The sequence below is a fragment of the Pinus tabuliformis genome, chromosome 8 (assembly GCF_031772625.1).
Source record: "Pinus tabuliformis cultivar Carrire ecotype Pingquan chromosome 8, CPIR1, whole genome shotgun sequence".
NCBI classification, from domain to species: domain Eukaryota; kingdom Viridiplantae; phylum Streptophyta; class Pinopsida; order Pinales; family Pinaceae; genus Pinus; species Pinus tabuliformis.
Window position 1 is genome coordinate 1,016,197,344 of NC_142294.1, and position 23,807 is coordinate 1,016,221,150.

General features: G+C 36.8%; 1 protein-coding gene across 1 annotated transcript; it reads right to left on the reverse strand.

Moving 5' to 3' along the window:
• Window positions 1-3,143: 3,143 nt before the first annotated feature.
• Window positions 3,144-5,106, reverse strand: LOC149238844 (WAT1-related protein At5g07050-like). Its single transcript, XM_089367040.1, has 7 exons — window positions 4,982-5,106; window positions 4,834-4,896; window positions 4,673-4,789; window positions 4,310-4,568; window positions 4,015-4,173; window positions 3,734-3,885; window positions 3,144-3,627 (listed from the first exon to the last, which is right to left on the reverse strand). Exons 1-7 carry the CDS (start codon window positions 5,095-5,097, stop codon window positions 3,366-3,368), a joined length of 1,128 nt encoding a protein of 375 aa, XP_089223166.1. The 5' UTR covers window positions 5,098-5,106; the 3' UTR covers window positions 3,144-3,365.
• Between the last annotated feature and the right edge of the window lie 18,701 nt (window positions 5,107-23,807).

Sequence of the window (23,807 nt, forward strand, 5' to 3'; positions counted from 1 at the left end):
TCATTGCATACATTAAGCTTCCAATTGTTGATGCATATGGAACTTTTGACATATGATCCATTTCTTCCCGAGTCTTGAGACACGCCTTCTTACTTAATTTGAAATGGCTAGCCAAAGGTGTACTAACTGGTTTTGCATTCTGCATATTAAACCTTTTCAAGAACTTTTCTATGTACTCACTTTGAGACAATGTTAGTTTTAGATTCTTCCTATCCCTAGTTATTCTCATACCAAGGATTTGTTTTGCAGCACCCAAATCCTTCATTGCAAATGAGTTTGCCAATTTCCTTTTGAGCACATTTATTTCCTGCATGTTAGAACCTGCAACAAGCATGTCATCTACATACAATAACAATATAATATAGTTGCCATCATTTTGCCTTTTGAGATAAACATAATGATTAGAGTGACACCTAGTATAACCTTGTTCAGACATAAACCTGTCAAATTTTAGATACCACTCCCTTGGAGCCCGTTTTAAGCCATACAAGCTCTTCTTCAATTTGCACACTAATTTCTCCTTCCCTTTTACCTCATATCCTTGTGGTTGCTTGATATATATCTCTTCCTCTAAATCCCCATGGAGAAATACTTTCTTTACATGTAACTCCTCAAGATGCAAATCTTCAACTTTTACTAGACTTAAAATAGTTCTGATTGAAGTCATTTTAACAAAAAGAGAAAATATTTCATCAAAATCAATACTTTTCTTCTGTGCAAACCCTTTCACCACAAGTCTAGCTTTGTACCTTTTTCCACCTCCATCTTATTCCTTCGACTTATAAACCCGTTTATTATGTAATGTTGTTTTACTTGCAGGCAACCTGACTAAGTCCCAAGTCTGGTTATGTGCTAAGGAGTTTATCTCTTCTTTCATGGCTTGCTCCCACTTCTTCTTGGTTTCTACCTGCACTGCTTCTTGATAACATTCTGGTTCACCAGAATCAGTCAACAATACATAATATAATGAAGGAGAGTATCGTTCAAGGGGTATACTTATGCTCGTAGATCTTCTAACACCACTTTCAGTTGTTTGAAGTGCTTGTTGCTGTTGTGGTTGTTGTTCTCGTTGTTTATCATTATGATTTTCAGCCACCATCACTTTTTCTCTGATCTCGTCAAGCACTGTCTATTCTCTATTTTCTTTTTCCTGTTTCTTTTCCTGTAGTTAATCCTTATACAAGAAATTTTCATTTAATATTACATCTCTGCTCCTAATGATTTTGTGATTTTCATAATCATATAAGCGATAACCAAAATCATATCCAATGAAGGTACATTTCTTTGAGTTTTCGTCAAGCTTTGTTCTATTTTCTTTGTTAATGTGGACAAAGGCTTCATAACCAAAAGTTTTTAAAAGTGAGTAGTTTACCTTTTTACCTGCCCATGCCTCCTCTGGAATACCACCATTCAAGGAACTTGAAGGCCCTTTGTTTATTAGATAAACAGTAGTGTCTACAAGATCTACCCAAAATTGTAAAGACAATCAATCATGCATGCAATCTCATGCACCTTGCACGCTCCATGATTGTCCTGTTCATAACTAGCCGAGTTCCATCTTAACAATGGATTTATAAAGCCTCGAGAGGTGCAAACCTTTCCTCAAGTTTTGCATTAAAAAAACCTCAAGTTTTGCACTCAAAAAATAGGTTTGCACCTCGAGTGATCCCTCTCGATGCTTGATAAATCCAGTGTTAAGATAGATATAGACTGATTTATATAGTAAGCGTTAATTAATTTTTATTTTTTTATGTTTTTAATTATAAAAATTAATAATATATAAAAAATTATTTTGAAATTAATACTTAATATGTGTATAAAATATATTTTAAAATAAATTAGTTTTCATATTGTTATAGGTTTAATGTATATTTTCCAATTGAAAAAGAGAAGAATTATTCCTCTAAACTAAAGCATGCTCAATACAGTATATTTAGACATGAAAAAATATAACATTTATGACAAATAATAATTATAATGATATAGGCCAGCCAACCAAAATACAAACATATATAAGAAAAAGAGAAATTTGATTGCTATAGAAACTAGCATAGAAAAACGTAAAAAATAATTATTTTATTTATATAAAAGTTTTGGAATATTTCACTAAGGGTTTTAAGTGAAATTAAATCACTATAAAATAAAAAATTTAGGAGATGTGATATTTTAATTGCATATAAACTTGAACCTACAACTTAAAAAACAAACATTTAAATTTAAATTATATTACAATTAAAAAAAAATATTTTATGAAATAATAATAATATAAAAATATTATTTTATAAAATATTTATTTATATATATATATATATATGTTTAACACCTTGACAATACGTAACAGAAAAAAAAGAAAATTATCTGCTTAAAATGCATTTACATGATCTCCAACCAGGTCATTTACATGCTGGAAGGCTACATCCAAGGTGAGATCATATTATATTTGACTCTGACATCTTTGAACACATAGGCATATTCTACAAATTGTATGATATATTGTAACCCCACATATATATATATATATATATATATCTTACAATATGACATATTGTAACTATATATATATACTAGCATTTTGCACGCATACACATATATATATATATTATGCACTAGCATTTTGCACATATCTCATTTAAATAATTTTATATTATCACAAAATTTAGTAAACCAAACTGATTATTAATAAATTAATTATAAATGGATCTGAACTATCATTCAGATAATCATGAAAATAATTTTATTTTTAAAAAATAATAATATATATAAATTTGACACCTTGACAATACTTAATAGGAAAATAGAAAATTATCTGCTTAAATATTTACATGATCTCTAACTAAGTCATTTACATGTTGGAAGGCTACATCCAACGTGAGAGCATCTTCCTTAACAAATCCAACTTATCTATCTATTCATTTTAGGTAGGTTACTGAATGATGTACTATATTTGGCTCTGACATCTTTGAACACATGGGCATCTTCTGCAAATTGTATTACATATTGTAACCATATATATATATATTACATACTAGCATTTTGCACATATCTGATTATTTAAAAAGGGAATGTTTAAAAATCATAAGTTTACAAAATGCTAGTTTATTCAACTTCCGTACACAACACCATGACTAACAGATAGGCTATTTCATTTCATTAGCTGACAGTCGTATAAAGACATCTCGCTTCCATCTTAGACAACGATGAAAACGGTAATATTGAATCCGCTTTGAGAGGGGTAAACCAAACAAACTAATAGAACGCTAAAAAGAAAACATTGATCCTATTTTTCTTTGAAAACCTGTATATTGGAAGACATGGTGAGGACGAGCATGGGAACTCCAAGTCTCTTCGGACGTCCATTTCGATGCTCACATTGTGGCATTATTGTTTTCAGTGATAGAAATTATGGCCCTATCTCCACCATTGAATTGATGAGCTTCAGGTCCTTCACAAATTGGCGTGTTGGAAGCAACTTCTACATCATGCACCTTATTTTGATTTTTGGAGAATATTCCTTGAGAATTGGAAAGCTCTTCGGAGTCATTTTTATCGGTTGAGATCTTGCTATCCTTCACCTTTCGCCAGAGAACAGCGTATAGTCCTATTGCGATCATAACTCCTCCCACCACACTGTATTCAATTAATAAGTGCAGTTAGAGCCTTGAACCTTCCTATTTGCTTACACTATTAACCTCGAATTCAATTTAGTGGGTTGAAAAGGAATTCCGAAACGAACCTGCCCAAGAAAATCTTCTCAGAGAGAATGATAGATCCCATAATTGCAACGATTATCACACTCAACGGACTAAATGCTGTGGCAAATACAGGTCCCTTTGAGCGCATGCATAAACCTTGTAAGCAATATGCAATTGCTGACGTCATCACTCCCTGCGCCGAAAAATAGCAAATGATGTTCTCTGTAATTTACCTTCATATCCCGATCTCCAATTTTTTAATTCAAACCTAAAAGGAAACACTTAAAGTTTCCCTCTCGTTCAAGGAAAGAGGAAAACTTACAGTGTAGACTGCAGTGAGAAGGTTGATGTCCCATCCTAAAGCCCACTTGGAAGAATCACTTACAACAGCTAAGCTGAGAACTGTTGCCTGTAATGTTCCCAGTAAACATATTAAGGTGGTAAGGGATAGTTGAGCAGAATATTTCTTCAGTACTGCGGCCTGCACATTCAAAATAGTTAATTAAAGTCGTAGTTTCATATGATTGAACAGGATTATATATATATATATGTGTGTGAGAGAGGAGGGGGACGGGGCGGAGGCGTAGGCGCAAACATTAAAAACAAAAAATCATCACCTGCAGGATGAACAAGGATGACCAAGAAAGAGTGGCCGCAATTATCAGAAGGGAACCCATTATCCAATTTTTATTATCAATGTCAGAAGCTGCTGACATTCCACTTGAAGCTGTCTGGTGGGATTGATGATGTGCAGACCAAAGCATGGGAACAGTAGGACCTTTGTATAATGTCATCAGCATTGCTCCCCCGACGGAAACGATCGTTCCCACTATCTTTGCTTGACTGCGTAGCTTTTTGATGTTAACTCTCTCCATCCTACGACAATATAGATTTTCCATCAAGGTCATAGAATAAGGCAATTGATGACAAGGAATACCCCTAGAAAATATGACTTGAAGTGAACATTGTGATTTGATTACCTGAATAGAAGAGCCATCACGAAAGTCATAGCTGGAAGAACATTACTTAGTGCAGACATATATGTTGAAGATGTTAATTTCAAACCGATGAAGTAGAAGTTCTGGTCGATTACAGGCCTGCAGAGATGCATTAAGAATGCTCCATATTTAAATTAAAATACCCCAACAAACCCAATACGAAAATCTGGCAGAATATGGGAAAAGTGAGTTTCGGTCGCGCTTTCCTGCAATTAATTGTAACATGTTAACTGATGAGCTGATTACGTGGTAGAATATTGAGTGCAGATGTTGTTAATAGAATACCCTTACCTTTCAATGAAGAAGGCGAAAGGAGCAAGCACAACCGTAGCGACGGCATTCCGGTATACTACAAGCACAAAGTGATTCATCCCTCTATTAAAAGAGACTTTCGAGATAATATTCATGCCCGCATATCCAAACTGCAAATATATCATCGCTACATAAGGTATTGACTTCTCAATTAGTTTCCCTATTGATAATCAAATAAAAACACTCACAAACACCCAACCCTTCCCTTCTCTTTCTATAAATTGCCAATGCAGCGTGAGGGCTGGAGCTTCTCCTCTTTGCACTAACTTTCACAGTTTCATAATCCACATTGTCTGCACTCTTATTTATTTATAAATAAACAAAAACCGAGTAGAAAGGATCTGCCTATCTAGAGTGTTGACCTAAATTGATCGCAATAGGTTGCGAATACGTGGAGAATTATGAATCGAATTATGAATCAAAACTCCACCGAAAAATTTCTGAGCTCAGCATTTGACCAACGAATCGGATATGGGCAATAGCCGGTATCATATTCGTTATTATATTTTATCCCGGAATGACCGAAATATTTTAGTTAGAAATAAAGCAGTGGATTGTGGGTCAATTAAAGCAGATATGTGAAGAAAGCATATCACTGCATCAGAAAATTGTGGGCATGTGTAGATTGATTAGGAAAGAATATGACATATATAAAGTAGAATTGGTGGATTCAGGCCATGTGAGGTTAACCATAGCTGTTCTCATGTATTTTTTGTAATGTGCCTAGAAAAGCTATAAATATTTTTATTTATCACTCTAAGAAAAATTAGATAATATTGTTAATGTTATTTTTGTGTTTGGTTAATAATATTGTTAATTTCTGAAGTTAGAGAATGACTCAGTAATAACTGATTGTAATTTCTCATAAAGAAGTTGGAAGAAGGCGGTTGCCAGTTAAAAAAGGAAAAACCTTAACTATCTCCCTTAACAGAAAAACATTGCAAGAAAAGGGGTTGGGGGAGGAAAAAAACCATGCTAGAGAGACAAAAGGAAAAGAGGATGCTAAGGCTCGTGATGAGAAGATAGCATTAGCACAAGTGTGTGACAGTCTTGCTCAAGACTCTGGTCTTGCAAGCAGGCTTGGGGGGAGATTTGATCTTGAAGACGAATCTCATGGACAAGAGGATGACATGCAGAGGTTGTAAAGGTGCCTGAGATCGTTGGGATCTATTGCACAGGAATACAGGTAAGCAGTGCCCTTCAACAACCATACCTGTATGGAAGCTTTTGTATTTGATTAAATTGTGAGTATTGCAGCGAGAACCATTTCTTAATTTATAGATTATCTGTATTCTCATTGTGAATAGGATTACAAGAGTTTAAAAATTATTTATCAGAGAATTCATAATCAGTAGAATTAAATTTATCAGAGAATTCATAATTTATAGATTATATGTATTCTCATTGTGAATAGGATTACAAGAGTTAATGAATTATAATTTATTAGAGAATTCATAATCAGTAGAATTAAAATTTATGAGAGAAATTCATAATCAGTAGAATTATAATTATCAGAGAAATTCATAATCAGTAGAATTATAATGATCAGAGAATGCATAGCCAGAAGAATCCTAAGGGTTAATAAAATATAATTTACCACAGATTTCAAAGCAGTAGGATTATAAGGGGCTATGAGAAAAAACGGGATGAAAGCCTTATTTCCAACAAATCAATACTATAGGAGTGCTATAGAATTAACTGAAAAGCACATCTGACTTAGTTTTGCGAGACAATCGGTTGAGAAGGACTTATTGCCCCAGAACCGATTCGCTCTATCTAACTAGCATTAACTCTAACAAAGGGTCTGCGCAAGCACACACACATCCTCAATAGTAGTGACAGTTAGTGACGAGGCTTGTTAAAACTGTAGGTGACTCCAACGGGGGGGTGGGCGGGTTTTGTATAAAAACATATACAAAACCGAACTTATGAACCCGGAGTAAGTAAGAGTAAGTATAAAATTTAACTACCCTGTAGGATTTAAAGACCTCCGAATAATTCAAAACTGTGTGTATTAAGAAACATAAAAATGGAGTACCGTGATGATACGGAATACTACCTGAGAGCCGTGGTTAGCAGCTTAGAACTCAGAAATGTGGAGCAAGCTACAGGAAAAGGAGTCAGGTAATAACCCTAAAGTTGAATGAGAGGCGTTGCTTTAGGCAGTGAACAAGAAAGATAAGATTCTACATATTGAACCCCTCCTCTGAATACGAGACCCTAACTGCTAACTATAAGCAGAGATCTTGCTCACTCCCAATTCTTGTAACTACCAGAATCATGACCCTTGCGGAGGATCTTATTTTTCTACAATAAGTTATTAAAAAAAAACAAACCAAAGTTTAAGACACCAAATCAATACAACCATATATAATTAGCAGAAAGATGCACTCCAAATGAAATAATCCCATGTAGAGACAGTACAGGCAATGGAAACTAGCAAGAATGAAAATTAAGCTTGAAAGAGTTAATAAGCACTCAGAATAGACATTTTTGAAGAAAAATATTCTGCAAAACAGGAGTAATAATAACAGTGGAAACATAAACCAAACGGAGCCATGTATTTACTATCAACATAACCAATGGAGCTCATATAACATTTAGACATGGAAAGAGCTAAATCAGAATGATAACTCAGTCATACAATTGAGATAAACACATCTGCCCAAAAGAGTTAGCAACCTTTAAACAATAACCTTAAAATCCTCTATTTTAAATACATAACATAATGGACTAAGTCCTTAGTAGAACCAAATCAATTCACAACACAACTTATTACAAGGTTGTAGCCTTCAAATAACTCTAAACAGACTCGAAAGATTGAACTGCAATTCTCAAATGTACTAAGAGAAAGACCCCCACTGGGAAATTGAAAAACCAAGAGCACCTGTTCATGACAAGAACCTTATTAAACAGAACAATAGCCAGAGCTGGCCCTTCCAGGAAGACTAAATCTAGAACCCCTACTCAAGCCAAGGAACTTTCCTTGCTCAGCAAAAAAAAGAAAAACAAGGCAGGAAGCCAAATAACTTACTCGAATTTCATTGAACTTCTGGGACAAGCGAGCAAGCTATTCCTCCTTCGACATCATGTTGAACTGCATCTCCATTACCTTTGTGCCTGCAAAGGGAAGTGTATTAGAAATAATTTCTGTAAAAAAACTTGGAAAAAAAAAAAACAAATGCAACACAACATTGAAGCCAAGGAGAAACTTTTACCTGTAACCAGATGATGCACTCGTAGCCCATGAACAAGAAACCCTTGACCACTTGTGAGACAATCCAAGTGCGCAATGCACAAACCTACAGGCTATAAAACCTGCAAGAGGAGAGGCAGAGCCTAGCACCAAGGTAGTAGGATGCAAATGAGACATGTAGCCCAACAAAGGGAATGGAAAAACCTTGTGGGCAACTCCCAACCGTCAGATTGAAAGCTCACGGCCTTTGTCGTTGATGCGATGAAGGATCCCGAGGTGTCCTAACAAGACTATCAATCCAACCCATTGGAAAAGCAGAGAATTAAATTCCAGAATGACCGGTGGCAGATGGGTTGGAGTTGAGTCATCTAGGTGGGTGTTACCGTCTATTAAATAAATCGGATAGTGGATTGACCGTAGCAGACAGCTTAGTGGTACAACAAGAATTTAATAAACTGCACTATGTTTCAATTTCCATAGTCATGAAACCCTACTATAGTTAAGTTTGTATTAAGGCTAAAGTTGATAACAACGATGTAATACTTACAAAAAAAAAAAATTATACTAGCATTTGCACCAAATGTTGCAAAGGAAATGTCGTAAGGCATAAATCAAGAAACAATCTAAATAAGATGGAGAGGTGTGGCATAAATTGATAAACCATCTAAATAAGATGGAGAGATGTGGCATAAATTGAGAAAGAATCTAAATAAGATGGAGAGATGTGGCATAAATTAAGAAACCATCTAAATAAGATGGAGAGATGTAGCAGAAATGAAATTCTATTGTATAAACTGAAGTTGATTTAGGGTGTGTAAGACTATAATTTTTATTAATTATTGAATTAATATTGCATATAAATCTCATAAACTTCAACCTATTGTATAAACTGAAGTTGATTTAGTGTGTTTAAAACTATAATTTTTTATTAATTATTGAATTAATATTGCATATAAATCTCATAAACTTCAACCAAGAAATAGTTTTGATCAATTTCTTTATAAGAGGGCATTAGATGAAGCCAATGTGAGATTGAGTGAATATCATGTGGTTTGGAAGAGAGCACTAAAGAAATGTAAGAGTGAGAAGTTGTCGACCGATGAGCTTGAGTAGGACACATTTGAGGCTTCTCAGAAGAGGGATCAAGGAGGCTGCTCAGAAGAGGGATCAAGGCTGACAGTTCAGAAGAGAGCACTAAAGAAATGTAAGAGTGAGAAGTTGTTGATCGATGAGCTTGAATAGTACACATTTGAGGCTTCTCAGAAGAGGGATCAAGGAGGCTGCTCAGAAGAGGGATCAAGGCCAACAGTCTGAGCTTGAAGCTGTGTAGAGACAACATGCTTTTGATGCAGTTTCCTTGCAATCTGCACATCAAGAGCTTTAATGGGTCGAGAAAAACCTCTGCATTGCGATGGATTGTAAGGACATCGTAGCTAAACAAGGCATGGACGCACTTAATGCTTCAAAGGCCAATGCCAAAAAAACAGAGGAATTGTACGCAGAGATATGTTTTTTGAAAGAGGCTCTCGATTCTGCATATGCATCACGTTCAATGGTTGAGGATGAAAAGGAAGCTATTGTTGCAAAATGGGAATCTGAAGCCAAATAAGCATTTGCAATGGCAAGTAAGGCTAACGAAGAGGTTCAACTGTTGAAGAAAGAATTGACCAATGTAAAGGATATTGAGTTGAAGTTGTTTAATCCACCAAAGTTGAGGTTAACATAGCCAAAGAAAATGTGACTAAATTATTAGATTCCCTTGAAGAAGTTAAAGCTGAGATCGTTTCAGCAAAAGAAGATGCACAAAGTGCTAATATGGAAATTTCTATTGTCAAAGATCCTCTTCCAGACAATGAAAATTAGCTTCATCTAAGAAATCAGATGACAATTTTGCTTCAATTACAAAAGAAGGGTATGATTTGCTATACAAGAAAGAATAAGAGGCCGAAGAACATGCAAGTAAAAGAATAGAAAAGGTCCTTGCCTAGGTGGAGGAGCATTGCAGAAGTTAAATGTGGTGAATTCAGATCTTGAGAAGAGTAGGAAAATTACAAAAGAGTAGGAAAATTACAGATCAAGCTGTCTGAATAGCCAAACTAGCCCTAGAAGAAGATTTGAAGTAGTGGAAGGAAGAGGCCGAAGAACATGCAAGTAAAATAATAGAAAAGATCCTTGCCTAGGTGGAGGAGTATTGCAGAAGTTAAATGTAGTGAATTCAGATCTCTAGAAGAGTAGGAAAATTACAAATCAATCTTCTGAGTAGCTAGAGGCTGGCTGTCTGAATAGCCAAACTAGCCCTAGAAGAAGATTTGAAGTAGTGGAAGGAAGAATGGAGAAATGAGTGGAAATATAACTAAACTAAATAAGTATAGATCACATCTCACAATGGAGAAATGAGTGGAAATATAACTAAATTAACTAAGTAAGGGGCATAGTACTCGAATGGAGAAATGAGCGGAAATATAACTAAATTAACTAAGTATAGCTCAACTTCAGGGTAGAGTCTCATTCAACATAAAGTAGGTGTAGAAGACTTGCAAGAATTATTAGATTAATTATTATTCGAGTCTCATTCAATTTAATTTTATTTTAGACAAATAAGAATAAAATATTTGAAATCTCTAATGTGAAGTTTTATTTAGATTTATGAGAAAATAATATTATAACCATTAGAGGAATTTTGGACTCTAAAATTAACCTCAAAACAAAAAATGCACTATAAAAATCAACTTTACTAGAACTAGTCATACATTAGAAGTTAATTGTATCCAAAATCTATTCACATGCTAGAAGATAACACCATCCCCTCAAGATATATTGACATTAGTTGAGTTAAAAATATTTATCTATCACATTATAAGTAGTGGATAAAAACTCATATATATATATATATATATATATATATATATATATATATATATATATATATATATATATATATATATATATATATATATATATATATATATATATATATACTTTAGATTAAAAATAAAATACTTAACTATGATATATTAAATTTATATTTATAATTTAAAATTCAAATAATAAAGTCTCATATATATATATAATTAAATTCATATTTATGAGTTTCTTTTAATAGAGAAACATGGTTTAGTAAAATATTTAAGTATTATGTGATGTACGATATGATATCGTTTCCATCTCATATATTATATATTATTTCTTTTTATGTTGTAATATATAGTATATTGTATTTCTAGAATTCAATACATTAATATTTATCATGTTATTTGTAAAAAATGAATTTAGGTGAAGAATATTCCAATCATTAATCCAAATTCCTCAAAATAAATCAAAATAACACTATAATATATAACATATTATTATAGTGAAATACACATAACTATGGTAAATAATGTTTATATATTAGATTTTTTTTTTTTTTTTTTTTTTTTTTTTTATAGTATTTTGATTATATATTATTATATGATTCTAAGTTTGCATTTTAACTGAGTAAATAATAAATTATGAAATCATTTCTAATTATCTAGGTACAAATTGCAAAGGCATTAATGGTTATATAATCATGACGGTTTTTTTAAACTTTATTATTATTTATGTTAAAATTATTTATTTTTAGTCACATCAATAATATTTATTTTATTAATTATATTTTTAGGTCATTTTTCAACTTAACATAATGATAGTTCCATGGATTGTAGTGCAAAAGTGAGCTGTAAATATACCTTCTCTACAAAAAGACTAACTCATCATATTTTATTATACCATTTAGGAGGTTCATTTTAAATTTCAACATTTTCTTAATATTGCTATTAAATCTAGAAACAAGAAAATTTAGTCGTTAATTACAAGACCTATTTTGGGAAAAACCTACATTTTTTATCGTTAAAAGACTATCTAGACTATTGTATTATATTTACAAGTAAACTTTACAAACAGTGACACAGGCTTTCCAGGGCGAGCAGTTGCACCTTGGATAGCTTAACTTTGAAACAAAAAGCTCCCTCGCAGGGGCAGCACCTACAGAACTTCCAAAATCACCTTCCAGACTGACAGAGTCCCTCCAAAATCTAATTGCTGCTGGAGGCCCAAAAGACGTGAGAATCAGCTTGCTAAGGGGCCTCATTGCATTGATCAGACCCATGACTGCCCACGCAGGGGCTTTCGACATACATAAACCCGACAGACAATAGAAAATTGACAATAGACCCGACATACATAGACCAGATAGACAGACGCATACATTGCTAGCCAACAAGCATAGTGAAATCCGGAACCGACATACCCGCAGAAGCTTTAATCCTGGTTTCGGGCTGGGAGAGGAGGACATGCGTTGAGCCGGGGTTCAGTGTCCTGGTCCTCGCAGAGGCTTTTGTCTTCCACCACGTAGCACCACCCTCGTCCCTCTGGGACTCCTTCCCACATCGCCTTCCACTTTTTCTCATCAATGCCCTGAGGTGCCGGCCCCATTGGGTGTGAGGTGCCATGCACCGTCTCCTTCCCCGAATTGCCTGCCTCGTTCGGTGGCAACACCTCAGGGCTTTCCTTATCAGGGTTGTCCTTACCAGAGCTTCCTGGAGGCTTCTCCAGCGCGTCCCCACCAGAGCCTTCTGGAGGTTTCTCCGACGTGCCCAGAGAATTTCCAGCTCCAAATTCTTCAGGGATTTTGGTGAAAAGAACTGAAATGTGGGCATTGACTCCTGCATTGTCCATTGAGCTACCCAGAGTGAACACCACGGAGCCGAATGCCGGAAGCCATGGTCCTCCCTCGCTAGAGCTACCGACCTCCACGAATTGCCCGACTAGGAGTTGTGTGGCTCTTGCTCGCCTATGACAGTAGCAGCAACAACAATGGTGGTGTTCATCTGCTGCAGGGGTTCTAGAAGAGGAACCTCTCCCTGGTCCTCGTCTGCTAGGCTGTCGCTCCCGTAATTTGGCCATGTCTTCTTCGCTGCCACCCGCGTATGCCTGAGAGAATAGGTAGGAATAGGCACTGTGCAGATCTTGCCCCAATCCCCACACTGGTGAGACGATTTCTGAGCACCCTCCTCCTGCACTAGAGTTAACCCTTCTCGCTTCCAATTGAACCAGAAATCCCTCGAATTGCCCCCCCTTCCTACATCCATGGCTTGAATTGCAGCAGCAAGAGGCCGCAGCATCCACCGTCTCGCAGTTTCTCTGCTCTTGCACCCTTCGAACCTCAATATGCCAATGCACCCACATCCTTCGTTGATATCGTGTTCCATTCCTTCTCTGCAGTCGAGCATTAACTGCATTCTGCGCCACCATCGAGAACCTCTGCCTTGCATTGAATACCCATCGCTTCGCTGCTGAGCCATTATACCTTGACGGCGGTTTAACTAGGCGTATTAAGGTTACCACGGGGCGGCACATGCTGGGCATGTGGCACGCCCCCCCTTGACAAGTCATCACCCGCATCCGGGGGGGAAAAACCTACATTACAGAGAGAGGAATTTAATTATTAATGAAAACTAATCCTATATAATCAAAAATTAAGGTTTTTTTTTTAAATAAGTTTAAAGATATCTTTAAGGAGTTGAAATTTGTTAAGCAAAAACATGATGCACAGATTGTCTAAATATTTTATTAAAAAAATAATTAAAATTATGATGTAATTAAACTTTGAATTTTGAAAACTTAACCATATTTTAATTTAAAATTTAATTTTTTAAACGAGTAAAGAGCCACAATTTAATATTATAATTTAAAGAGCCACAGTTTAATATCATAATTTAAATAATAGATTAATTGATTTTTTTATTCATCTCACAAAATTTATGAATATGTAATATTATGAAAAATCACATATTTTTCTTTCATATTATAATACATTTCCGAGTTCGCAAACACTAAATTCCTAGTGTTTTCATTTGTAAGAAGCATTCCATCAGAGGTCAACAGACCCTTATTCTTTATGATACCCTCTTTATGATAATGTCATAGTACATATTGTCGAGGGTGTTCGATGTTACATACTCCATGGCCACGGTCCTCTTGTTGTTACGTTCACTCCCTATGGGGCACTGGGCCTTCGGTATCTGAGCATACACAAGATATCTTGGCTTGAAGGTCCAATACATAAAATTGCATGCATTTATTTACCAGAAAGTCTGAGCATATCTTCTTGGGATAAACCTTTGAATGTGAAACTCTGTGTAAGCTATTCTACGTTGAAAAACGGGGTAGGTAAAATCATCAGAGTTTCTGGAGCACATGAAATTCTTCCATCTCTTCTCCCAGCAGGAACTTTCCAACTCAGAGGAGATCCCGCTGGAAATGCCTGTATTTACAAAATTCATTAAGTATTTATGAGAATTGAATACTTGATTTATTAATAAAAAATGTATTTTAACACAAATATTTTAATTAGGAAGCTCAACTAATTTTTGAAACTGGACTTATCTCAAATAAATAAAAAGATAGAAAATTTATCTAATGATATAAAAATAGGAAGAAAAAAAGATAAGTACCAGTTTTTCAAATATAATCAAATAGGGAAAGACATTTTTCAAATATGAATTGAGTAAAAATTAATTGAACCATAAGACAAATAAAACTATACAAAACAGGAGCCTGAAACCTTTTCAACCCGACGTGTTATTCAGATCTCCAATGTTGCAGCAGGTATAGTTACACCAACAAATCTTTCGGGTACCTCGAATTCAATCAACTCATTGGTGGAAGGATTCAATAGATAACAAAATTGACTGCAAGAACGGGTATAGGGTTTACTCACAAAAATATGGCTACGCAACTCTGCAGTACACAGTGTTGTTAATTTTTGTTGGAAGAAGGCTTTGAATAACCCAATAGTTTGCAGCATTATATTTCATCAACTTTGTTTCAGTGGACATATACAAGTACGCAGAAAAACTATGCATGGCAAGTTGAACGATTGCTCGAATCTCCACATATTATCCACTTTATCCACCCTAGTTGCCCATGGCGTCTTTGGATAAAAAACGCCAAACGGCATGCACCTTGAAAAAATGAAATATGGAGAGAAATACAAAACATTGGATAGTCTACCATATTTATTTCGTGACCGTTCCCAAATCCTAGGCCCGTTGTTCTTAATCTGCCCCGGTGAGGATAGTCTGTAAATAAACACATTCAATTCAGAGAAAAAATAAAAGCATTAGAGAAGGGAATCAAATATGGAAATCAAGAAAGTGTGAGTCTAATGTTGCAAAAAAATCAAGTGCCAGTCTTACCTGTTGGAGAAAATCAAGAAAGCATGATTCTCCTTGTTGCAAAAAATCGAGAAAGCGTGATTCTTCCCTATTCCAGACAATCGCGTGAGTCTTACTTATTCAAGTTCATGTTCTTGAAGTCTTATGTTTGATTGCCATTTTACGAGATTCGTTACTGAAAAACTTAAATAATATCTTTGACAAGGACATGATTCCACTTTGAAAGTAAGATAACTACAATCTGATATGAGAGCTCTGAGTTGGTGAGAATAGAACATGCGATGCGGGATTCAACGTGGGAGATATGATTTGAGAGCTCTGATTTGGTGAGAATGGAACATGCTATGCGTCACGGGTGAACTGTAATGTGACCTCAGAAATGCTTGGAATGGAACTAGAATGGAAGATTTGAGCTCCGATCAAGCGAGGATTCAGGTAGCTAAGAAACCTAGTGAGTTGTCCACCACAGTTTACCATCTTCAATAAATATTCATTCGTACAATGCCAAACTAATAACGCACCCCAGGGTCGCCCCTCGAATTGCAGCAATACATAAACGATGACATCACCAAGAAATAATCCACTGTAGGAGAAGAAGGAAAAGTCGTTATCGAGAAAGGGGAATCAGGATACACGCCGCTGTGGGTAGTTAGGGTAACAAACTTAGAAATGCCTCTCATCATCGGACGGTGGGAATTTTCTCAGTCGTCTAACATATGAAATCAATGGCGCAAAATAGTACACTGTAGCACACATGAGAGTTCATTTCATAGAGTAATGCCTTACGACGTAATTATGGTATTTCATTGTTTTGTAAATGGGATCATGACATTTTTTTCTTTATTCCATTGAAAATTCTAGTTGTTTTTAGTGTGATTTTTTTGGAAAGTGAGTTTTTTTTGTCTAATTTCTTTAAAATCTGGCGGGAATTTATTGAAATCACAAGTTTCATGGGTAAATTTTGCACAATCCAAGTGTTTTAAGGGTTTTTCAGGTATGGAATCTATGTCCAAAAACTAGTTTTAATGACACAAATCAAGATTTCACATCAATTTTTTCTGTCGGATTCCATCACAGGAAAGTCATTGGTGAGAGATTTCGACCAGTTAGTGGCATAGTTAATGTTTTAATCGCGCAACTAAAATCACATCTTTTTTATTTAATTTATATGGGAATATTTGAGAATATTTTAGAAAATTTGAGTGAAGTAGAGTAGTTGATTTACATCACGTTCACAATGACACTAATATATATATATATATATTATTTTTTGTTTTACTAGTCTAACCCAAAAAGTGTAAGGGAAATTGACTTAGTGACTTCTCATTAGCTAGATGCTTATAGGATATATTGAGCTAACCCTTAGGCTTATATAATTTTTATTAACTAATTTGTCTCATTTTTATTTTTATTTATTAATTGAATGCCAGATAAACATTGATTTAGAAATCCAAAATGATTCATATTTAAAATTTAATTTTATGATAATAAAATAATTTTCTAAATTTAAATAATAAAAATAATAATAATAATTTACCAAATAACATCTCTATTTACATATTGAGAAATTTACAATTAATATAAGGTCTTGACTCCCTATTTATTTTAGGGTTAGATCTGATTTTTCATGTTGTCCTGATGATGAACCACACCAGTACTGTTATAGACATTTTTGTGCCTTACAGCTCTAAGCATGAAATGTCCATAAACCAAGGGCTCCTAAGTCCCTAAAAGTGTTGTTCCAACCCCTAAAGGAACAAGGTCAACAAATTACAGCTTCTCCCAGAAGTTCTCCACCAAAAACTGCTCAGAATAAGTCAAATCATGATCATTTCAGCTGCTCCACTAGCCAAGTGCGTTGCATAGCACCTAAATCCACTAGCTAGGTGCATTGCAACGCACCTAAATGCACTACCAGGGTGCGTTGAGCGGGAAATGACAAATGGCAGTGTCATTCCGCGAGGTGGAGAGACAATGGAAGCTTCCAGAATCTTCTCCAATGACACTTGCCTCACTGAATTCGACCAAGGATGAGTAAGAGGCTTTCAGTCTCCAAGTGGAAGCTAGAACTGACAGAGGGAAGCCACTAATCAAATCATGAGCTGACTCATCCTCCTTGCATACATCTATATATGGATCCCTCATCCCAGAGATCCAGAGGCTAGAATTTTGCACATTGTAAGGAATTGCTGTTGGTTTTGAGATACAAATGAGAGGATTGGGCGATCTATGCTTTGTTGGGGGTGAAGAAGGAACTTCTTTGTTGGGAGGTTGATGCTGGGTCAGGAATCATCGGTTGTAACTCCTCCTGGATCTTCTTGTATATCAATAAAAACTATTTGAGTTTCTTCTCCATGCTTTTGTATCATTGATGCTTGCTACATTTGTATGGTTAACATAAATCTGATCCTAAGTTATTTATGAACATAAACCCATGTCTTTGTATAGTTTCTTTCTTCTGTGATCTTACAGGTACTTGGTGAAGCTGGGCAAGTAAGGGAGCAGGTAGCTGGAAGCTGTCAAAGAGAAGAGAGATTGGATCGAAGGACTAGTGCAAGACACAGGTTGGTTCATCCTATTCCTCTTTGTTTATAGTTCATAAAGAAGAATACAAAAGTAGTTTTCTCTGTTTGTTTCTAAGGTAGCTGTCACACCTTAGTGGGATAGAGTCGTTCTATATAGACACTTTTCCCGATAACAAAATGGCGACTCCACTGGGGATCATGTTTAATTAGTTTGTTTGTGTTTCTCTTGTTGTTTATTTCATAAACTTATAAGTAGCAATCGAACTGCATTTGCCATTAACAAATGCAAAGTAGATATCTGCTACTTCAATCCATTCACTGGATTTGTTTATGATTTGAACAGCTGATTCATAGACTAACTGATTGCCCTTGTGATAGCTCTTAGAACCCCCTTAGATCTACCTCTGATTGTGCATTATTGATTGCTTTTACTCGGCCAAAAACCAAAGATTAAACTTCAACCGTGACCCAGAACCCGGATATAATTCTCGTTTCTGCCCCAGCGCAGGCTCTGTGAAGAGGTTCTACATTTCAACGCACTTCCCGAGAGGGTTACCTGCGTTGCAATGCAGTTTCTCTGTGTAACAGGTGCGCTGATTAGCCTAGCCCTGTGCAGCTGAGGTTCTTTGCTTCATTCTTCCAGTTTTATCTCTGATTTTTGCAGCCTGTGATCAGTATATGACTGTTTCAGACCCCTTTTCCTTATTGATATTCCGCCTCAGTTGTACAAAAGAATTGTATAGATGTTTTTTATGTGTTTGTTGAGTCGTTTACAGTTTTCCATTGCAAAAGTATAATAGTCGTACTGTCGTCCTTTGATTTAGATCTGTCGCAAGTGTCGATTTCGATCATAGGAGGAAGTTTATTTGCTGTTGATGGTCGATTATGCTTTTACTTTTGCCTTTGGTTTGAATTTGTGACTTTCTAGTGTCGAAACAAGTATTTATTTCAAAATCATAAAGTGTCGTAATCATCTCTACCTTTTGATTTCGAAAAGAATCTTGTTTGTGTTTGTCGCTTGAAAGCAAATTCAGATTTGTACATCAACTTTCTTTTTAGGCATCAATATTAAGAAAGTGAAAAACAAATACATGCATATGCATTTGCATATTGACAATCTGTTTGGCTTGATTTAGGAAAGTGCATTTACAGTGTGCTCTTTGCTCTTTGCGAAAAGATTGTGTCTTTCTATTCCCCTAGTAGCTAGGATTTTCATTGCTGAAAAGAGATAAAAGTTTGTTTATCATCTTTAGATTGCATTTTAGGAATTACATCTACATCTCGTGGTGAACCCAAAAGGCAAACTTCATAAGAAAGATCAACTTAAAATAAATTCAGTGAACCTAACAACGCTTTGGAACTTAACGCACAACATTTAGAGGTCTAGGCTAGAGATGTATTCCGGCGTCATAAAGCCTGGTAACTGTTGTCCTCACTGATGGTTGGGTGATTCCTCCACTTTGAGACGATAAGTGCCAGTATGGACTTGTGCTCCCACGTACCGTCGAGTATATATTGGGAGACCCCTATAGGCTTAAAAACTTTTATCCATAGGAAGCCGTGTCGGCCGCCCTACTGATCGCAATGCACCGAACACAACATTCGGGAAGATTGACTGCCGTACCGTAAAAAGTATTCTGCAGTTTTGCGATTGGTTTGGTACTCCCTCTACCTAGACCTCCAGAGCAGTTCCTTTCGTTCCTTTTCAGACTCCTTAACGGAAAAGGTCCATCTGAGCGCTTGTCACTTCAGGCTCATTAAAAATCGAAGGAGACTAGAGGCATCTTTTGTTTTTTCTCGACTCTTAAAAACTGAAAAAACAAGTTGTGTCAAAGCGTGTTAAAATTTATTTTAAACGGAATATTCATTACCCCTTTCCTACGTTGATCTTGGGTTGAGAAAATGGAGTCTACCAATCAAGGAATTCCCCTTGGTGGAAATCCTAGTCCCTTCTCCTCTTGGGGAGATGTTGGTGCACCCCATATGGCCACATTGTCGCTTCCAGGGCTGACAATTGGTTTGCCGGTATGGCTCTTCTCAACCTCTGTCGTTCAGAACACCACTATTCCTAAACAATCGAATCAGCAATTAGACGAGTCCAGAGTTACCCACCAACCTTCTACTTCCTCTAATTCTTCCTTTCCTCCTTCCTCTTCGCTTGATGGGGCTGGTAAAGCCAAAAGTCAAGTTCCTAAGGAGAAGAAGGAAAAGAAGAAGAAAGAGAAGAAGAGGAAGGAGCCAAAGGCGAATGTGGGAAAACGAGTGTCGTCTAACGAAAATCCACACACTGCACTGACCAAGCCTAAATCGCCATGTGTCATTTGCAAAGGAGACCACTTTCACAGAGATTGTCCTTGCATCCCTCAGATACTAAGGGACTGGTCTCCTCATTTGTACAACCCGGTGTCATCAACCTCTGATGATCATGTTGAAAGCACACCGTCAACTAGTGAAAGTGAAGACCCAGGACAAAAAGGGAAAGCTAGATTTCCCTGTAAACTATGCGAAGGCAATCATGTCGTCCACCGTTGTCCCTTCTTAGACAAAGCTAAAATAGTTTTGGATGATCGTCTAGTTTCACCGTTACGACTTCCTCCTGGATATAAAAAACTCTTGCCGAGTCCGTCACTAGTTGAGAATCCAGCTGGCCCGCTGAGGTGGTCGGCTGAAGCACCTATCATTGAAGATAAACCATCTGAATCCATACTAGACGAAAGTCAAAAGGTCGAGGCGGCAGTTGACCCGGTCTTGCCTTCAGAGGTTTCATCTTCGGATGATACAGTCACTGAAGAGAACAAGGATGACACCGTCCAAATTCTCTTCATAAACATAGACTCCGACGAACATGGGGGCAATTTACTCGTTCCTTTACCGCAGGAAAGAAGTTTGTCAGAGCCATACCCGGCCATCTATTCGGTCCCACCTCCAAGCAACCTAGTTGTCTTCTTCGACTGGAATCAACTAGGCAGAAAGCGTTTACCAGCAAGTGTACCATTCCGAATTATCGTTCAAATATATAGAATGGTCATGGCTGGTACCATCATAGATGAGGGGGCTTTTGTGAGTATCCTTTCCTCTACTACTTGGAAAGCGCTTGGTTCGCCATCGCTTTTGCCTGAGATGAGAAATCTGACAGGCTTTGATAAAGGAACCAGTCGACCTTTAGGGATCCTTCCCGATGTGCCCATAACATTAAGAAGGAAGACAGTTCGCATGAACGTAATGGTAGTTCAAGGACCCTTGGATTATAACCTACTCCTCGGACGAGACTATATTTATTGCATGGGAGTGATTGTCTCCTCACTCTTTAGAGTAATGTGTTTTCCGCACGAAGGAAGAGTGGTCAAGCTCGTGGACCAGCTTTCATTTCCCAGATCACGCATAGCAAATAGTCATATACCGTCCCTAAATGGTCTTTTCACGCAAGAAATGTCTCAATCTCGAGTCCGTCCTCCCGATGAGCGCGAGTAATTCGGAGGGATATGACTGAAACCCAGGGGGCATGCATATTGGTCTGCTTCGGCAGGAAAACTTCGGGTATAGGGTAGGTTTCCGCGGGAGAATATGACTAGTATGTACCCTGTCCGTGGTTGGAAGAGGGGTTATTCTAGAACAAGATTGTTTTGTCAAAGTTATGTGAGTTGGCGGGCATCCTCGCTCACCTTTGTTTGTTTCGATAGACATCACCGAAGAAGTGTTTTGTTTGCAGTGTGAATAGAACAATCTTTGGGTAACCTGTAAGAGGTAGGCCTCTCTCGGTAAAACAAATGTTTTGGTGGAAATGAAGTAGAGGTAACCTTGAAACTCTGTTTTATACCTGGGGGCATGCAAACCTTTTGGAGTGCAAGAAAAGAGCGATTATTTATCTGTTTTTTGGATTAGTCATTTCCTAACTTGCATAAAGAAAGGATGTGGGGCAAAACTCTAAAAGTTGTCGTTTTTATATGAGACATTGTTATCATATGACTGGATTAATCGAGCAGTGTTACCGCAAGGTTCAAGCTCGTTAAAAAATAAACTCGCACCAAGCAAATGTTTCCACCCGCGTTTAAGCTCGTTAAAAAATGAACTATCCCCTGGTAAATAACCACCGTGAATGTAGTACTTCAGCCATTAAAGCCTTGGTCGTGTTTGCACCGTCACCTCCACTTTTCCATTGGCCGATCATTCACCTCCATTTGATTGTTTACCCATTTTGAGGAACAACTACGAAGAGTGATTTCACTAGCCATCCTTGTGACACTGCCGTGATTGGAAAATTCCAAACCTTACCTGGAATCAGTTGCTACCCATTTTATCACTCGTTCCTCAAAATACGAGTCTTCTTTAACCTCTTTTCTGACTCGTAAAATATGAAAAGATTGCCGAGTTCTGGCCTTCCAGCTCGTTAAAACGACAGGAAGTGCTATCCCTCCTCTAGATTTTTATTTTTTTGGACCTGAGGGATTATTGCACAAAAAGATCGAGCGCTTGTTTTGTTCGGCTCGTTAAAGCTAATCGAAAATTCATCCCTTCTGTATTGTTTTATACTTTTTTGGACTTAAGGGATTAGATGACGAAAAAGGAGTTTTGGAGTTGCCTTTACGTACCTTTTCAGACTCTCTAAAAATGAAAAGGACCGAGTTGTCTTTGTCATTAAACTCGTTAAAAATATTAATAGCGACAAACTTGTCTTTAGACGAGAACGAGTTTCACTATCGCTAGGCTCGTTAACACATAGCGATGGGTTTGCCCGAAGGGCAAATTATAGAACAAGCATATGTTATCCTCCTCAAGCTTGACAAAAATAAAGAGGTACTGGTCAGCAATGACTGGGGAAAAACTGGGAAGAAAACTCAAAGAATCTTTATTGGTAGCAAGTCGCTCTTGAACATGACACTTCCACTCCGTGCCCGAGTCGGGTTGGGTTGTTTCATTCACCGGTCACATCGCCATGGTCTCGCCATACCATCCACGTTTGGGGTTAATGATACCAATCCATCACATAAGTGTCACCGACATGTTCAAGAGAAGTCATCCAGAAAGGCCACCTGTGTCCCGCCCACTACCATACATTATACTCCATTCTTTCATGACCGCCACCCTGAACCATATATCATCAGATCGTTTTCACCTCCATCAAAATCATTTGCTCCGTTCCGTGTCATTGATGTGGGATTCATTAAGGCCCTCCTATGACGGATCACTTCTTGTCGACATCAACTCATTATCCAAGAAGGTGATCTAGGAACACCCCATTCAGTACTTTGAAGCTTGCATGCCTCAATGGCAAGTTTCTCACTTCCGGCGACAGGTATACATCAATGACCTTCGACCGAAAGATTTTGCATGGTGTTCGACACCAAGTCCATTATTCACACCACATGAATTGTACTGCAGTACCTTGAGGATCATTATCATTATCGGTGATTCCTCTCGCGCTTGTTAGCAGTTTACATCATTGATTGGTAATCAAGCGATGTCTTTCCATGTTCGACTTCAAAACATTTTTCACATGGATCGACTTGTACTTCGAGTGAAGATCAGATGAGATTGAAGACCCCGGATCTAGTTTCATCCATCCGGGCTGCGATATATGTTCAGGAAAATAAAGACATTGAAATGTACAGCATTGCAGCACAGATAATCATCCTACCAAAAGGATGATGGCTCTATCAGAATCATCAGTCTACCATCAGACGATTGTCAGTCCTATGTACATGAAAATGAATTTATAAAGCTGACCATGGTAATTCCCGCCTCAGCTAGATCATGAAAATAGTGTGAAGATAATGTGTTGTATTGTATCTTATTACAAGTCTCCTCCCAGCATTGAAAGAACTTCGGATCCTCCTAATAAAGCATTTCACCCGATAAACGGCCTCATACTTTAGGGGGTAACTGTT

Bases quoted from the DNA above. Each gene is read 5' to 3' on its own strand.
- LOC149238844 (XM_089367040.1), bottom strand. From the start codon at position 5,097: ATGAATATTATCTCGAAAGTCTCTTTTAATAGAGGGATGAATCACTTT. The intron at 3,886-4,014 runs GTAAGTTTTCCT...TTTTCGGCGCAG, and splicing joins TTCTCACTGCAGTCTACACT to GGAGTGATGACGTCAGCAAT. The intron at 3,628-3,733 runs GTTCGTTTCGGA...AATTGAATACAG, and splicing joins GAGAAGATTTTCTTGGGCAG to TGTGGTGGGAGGAGTTATGA.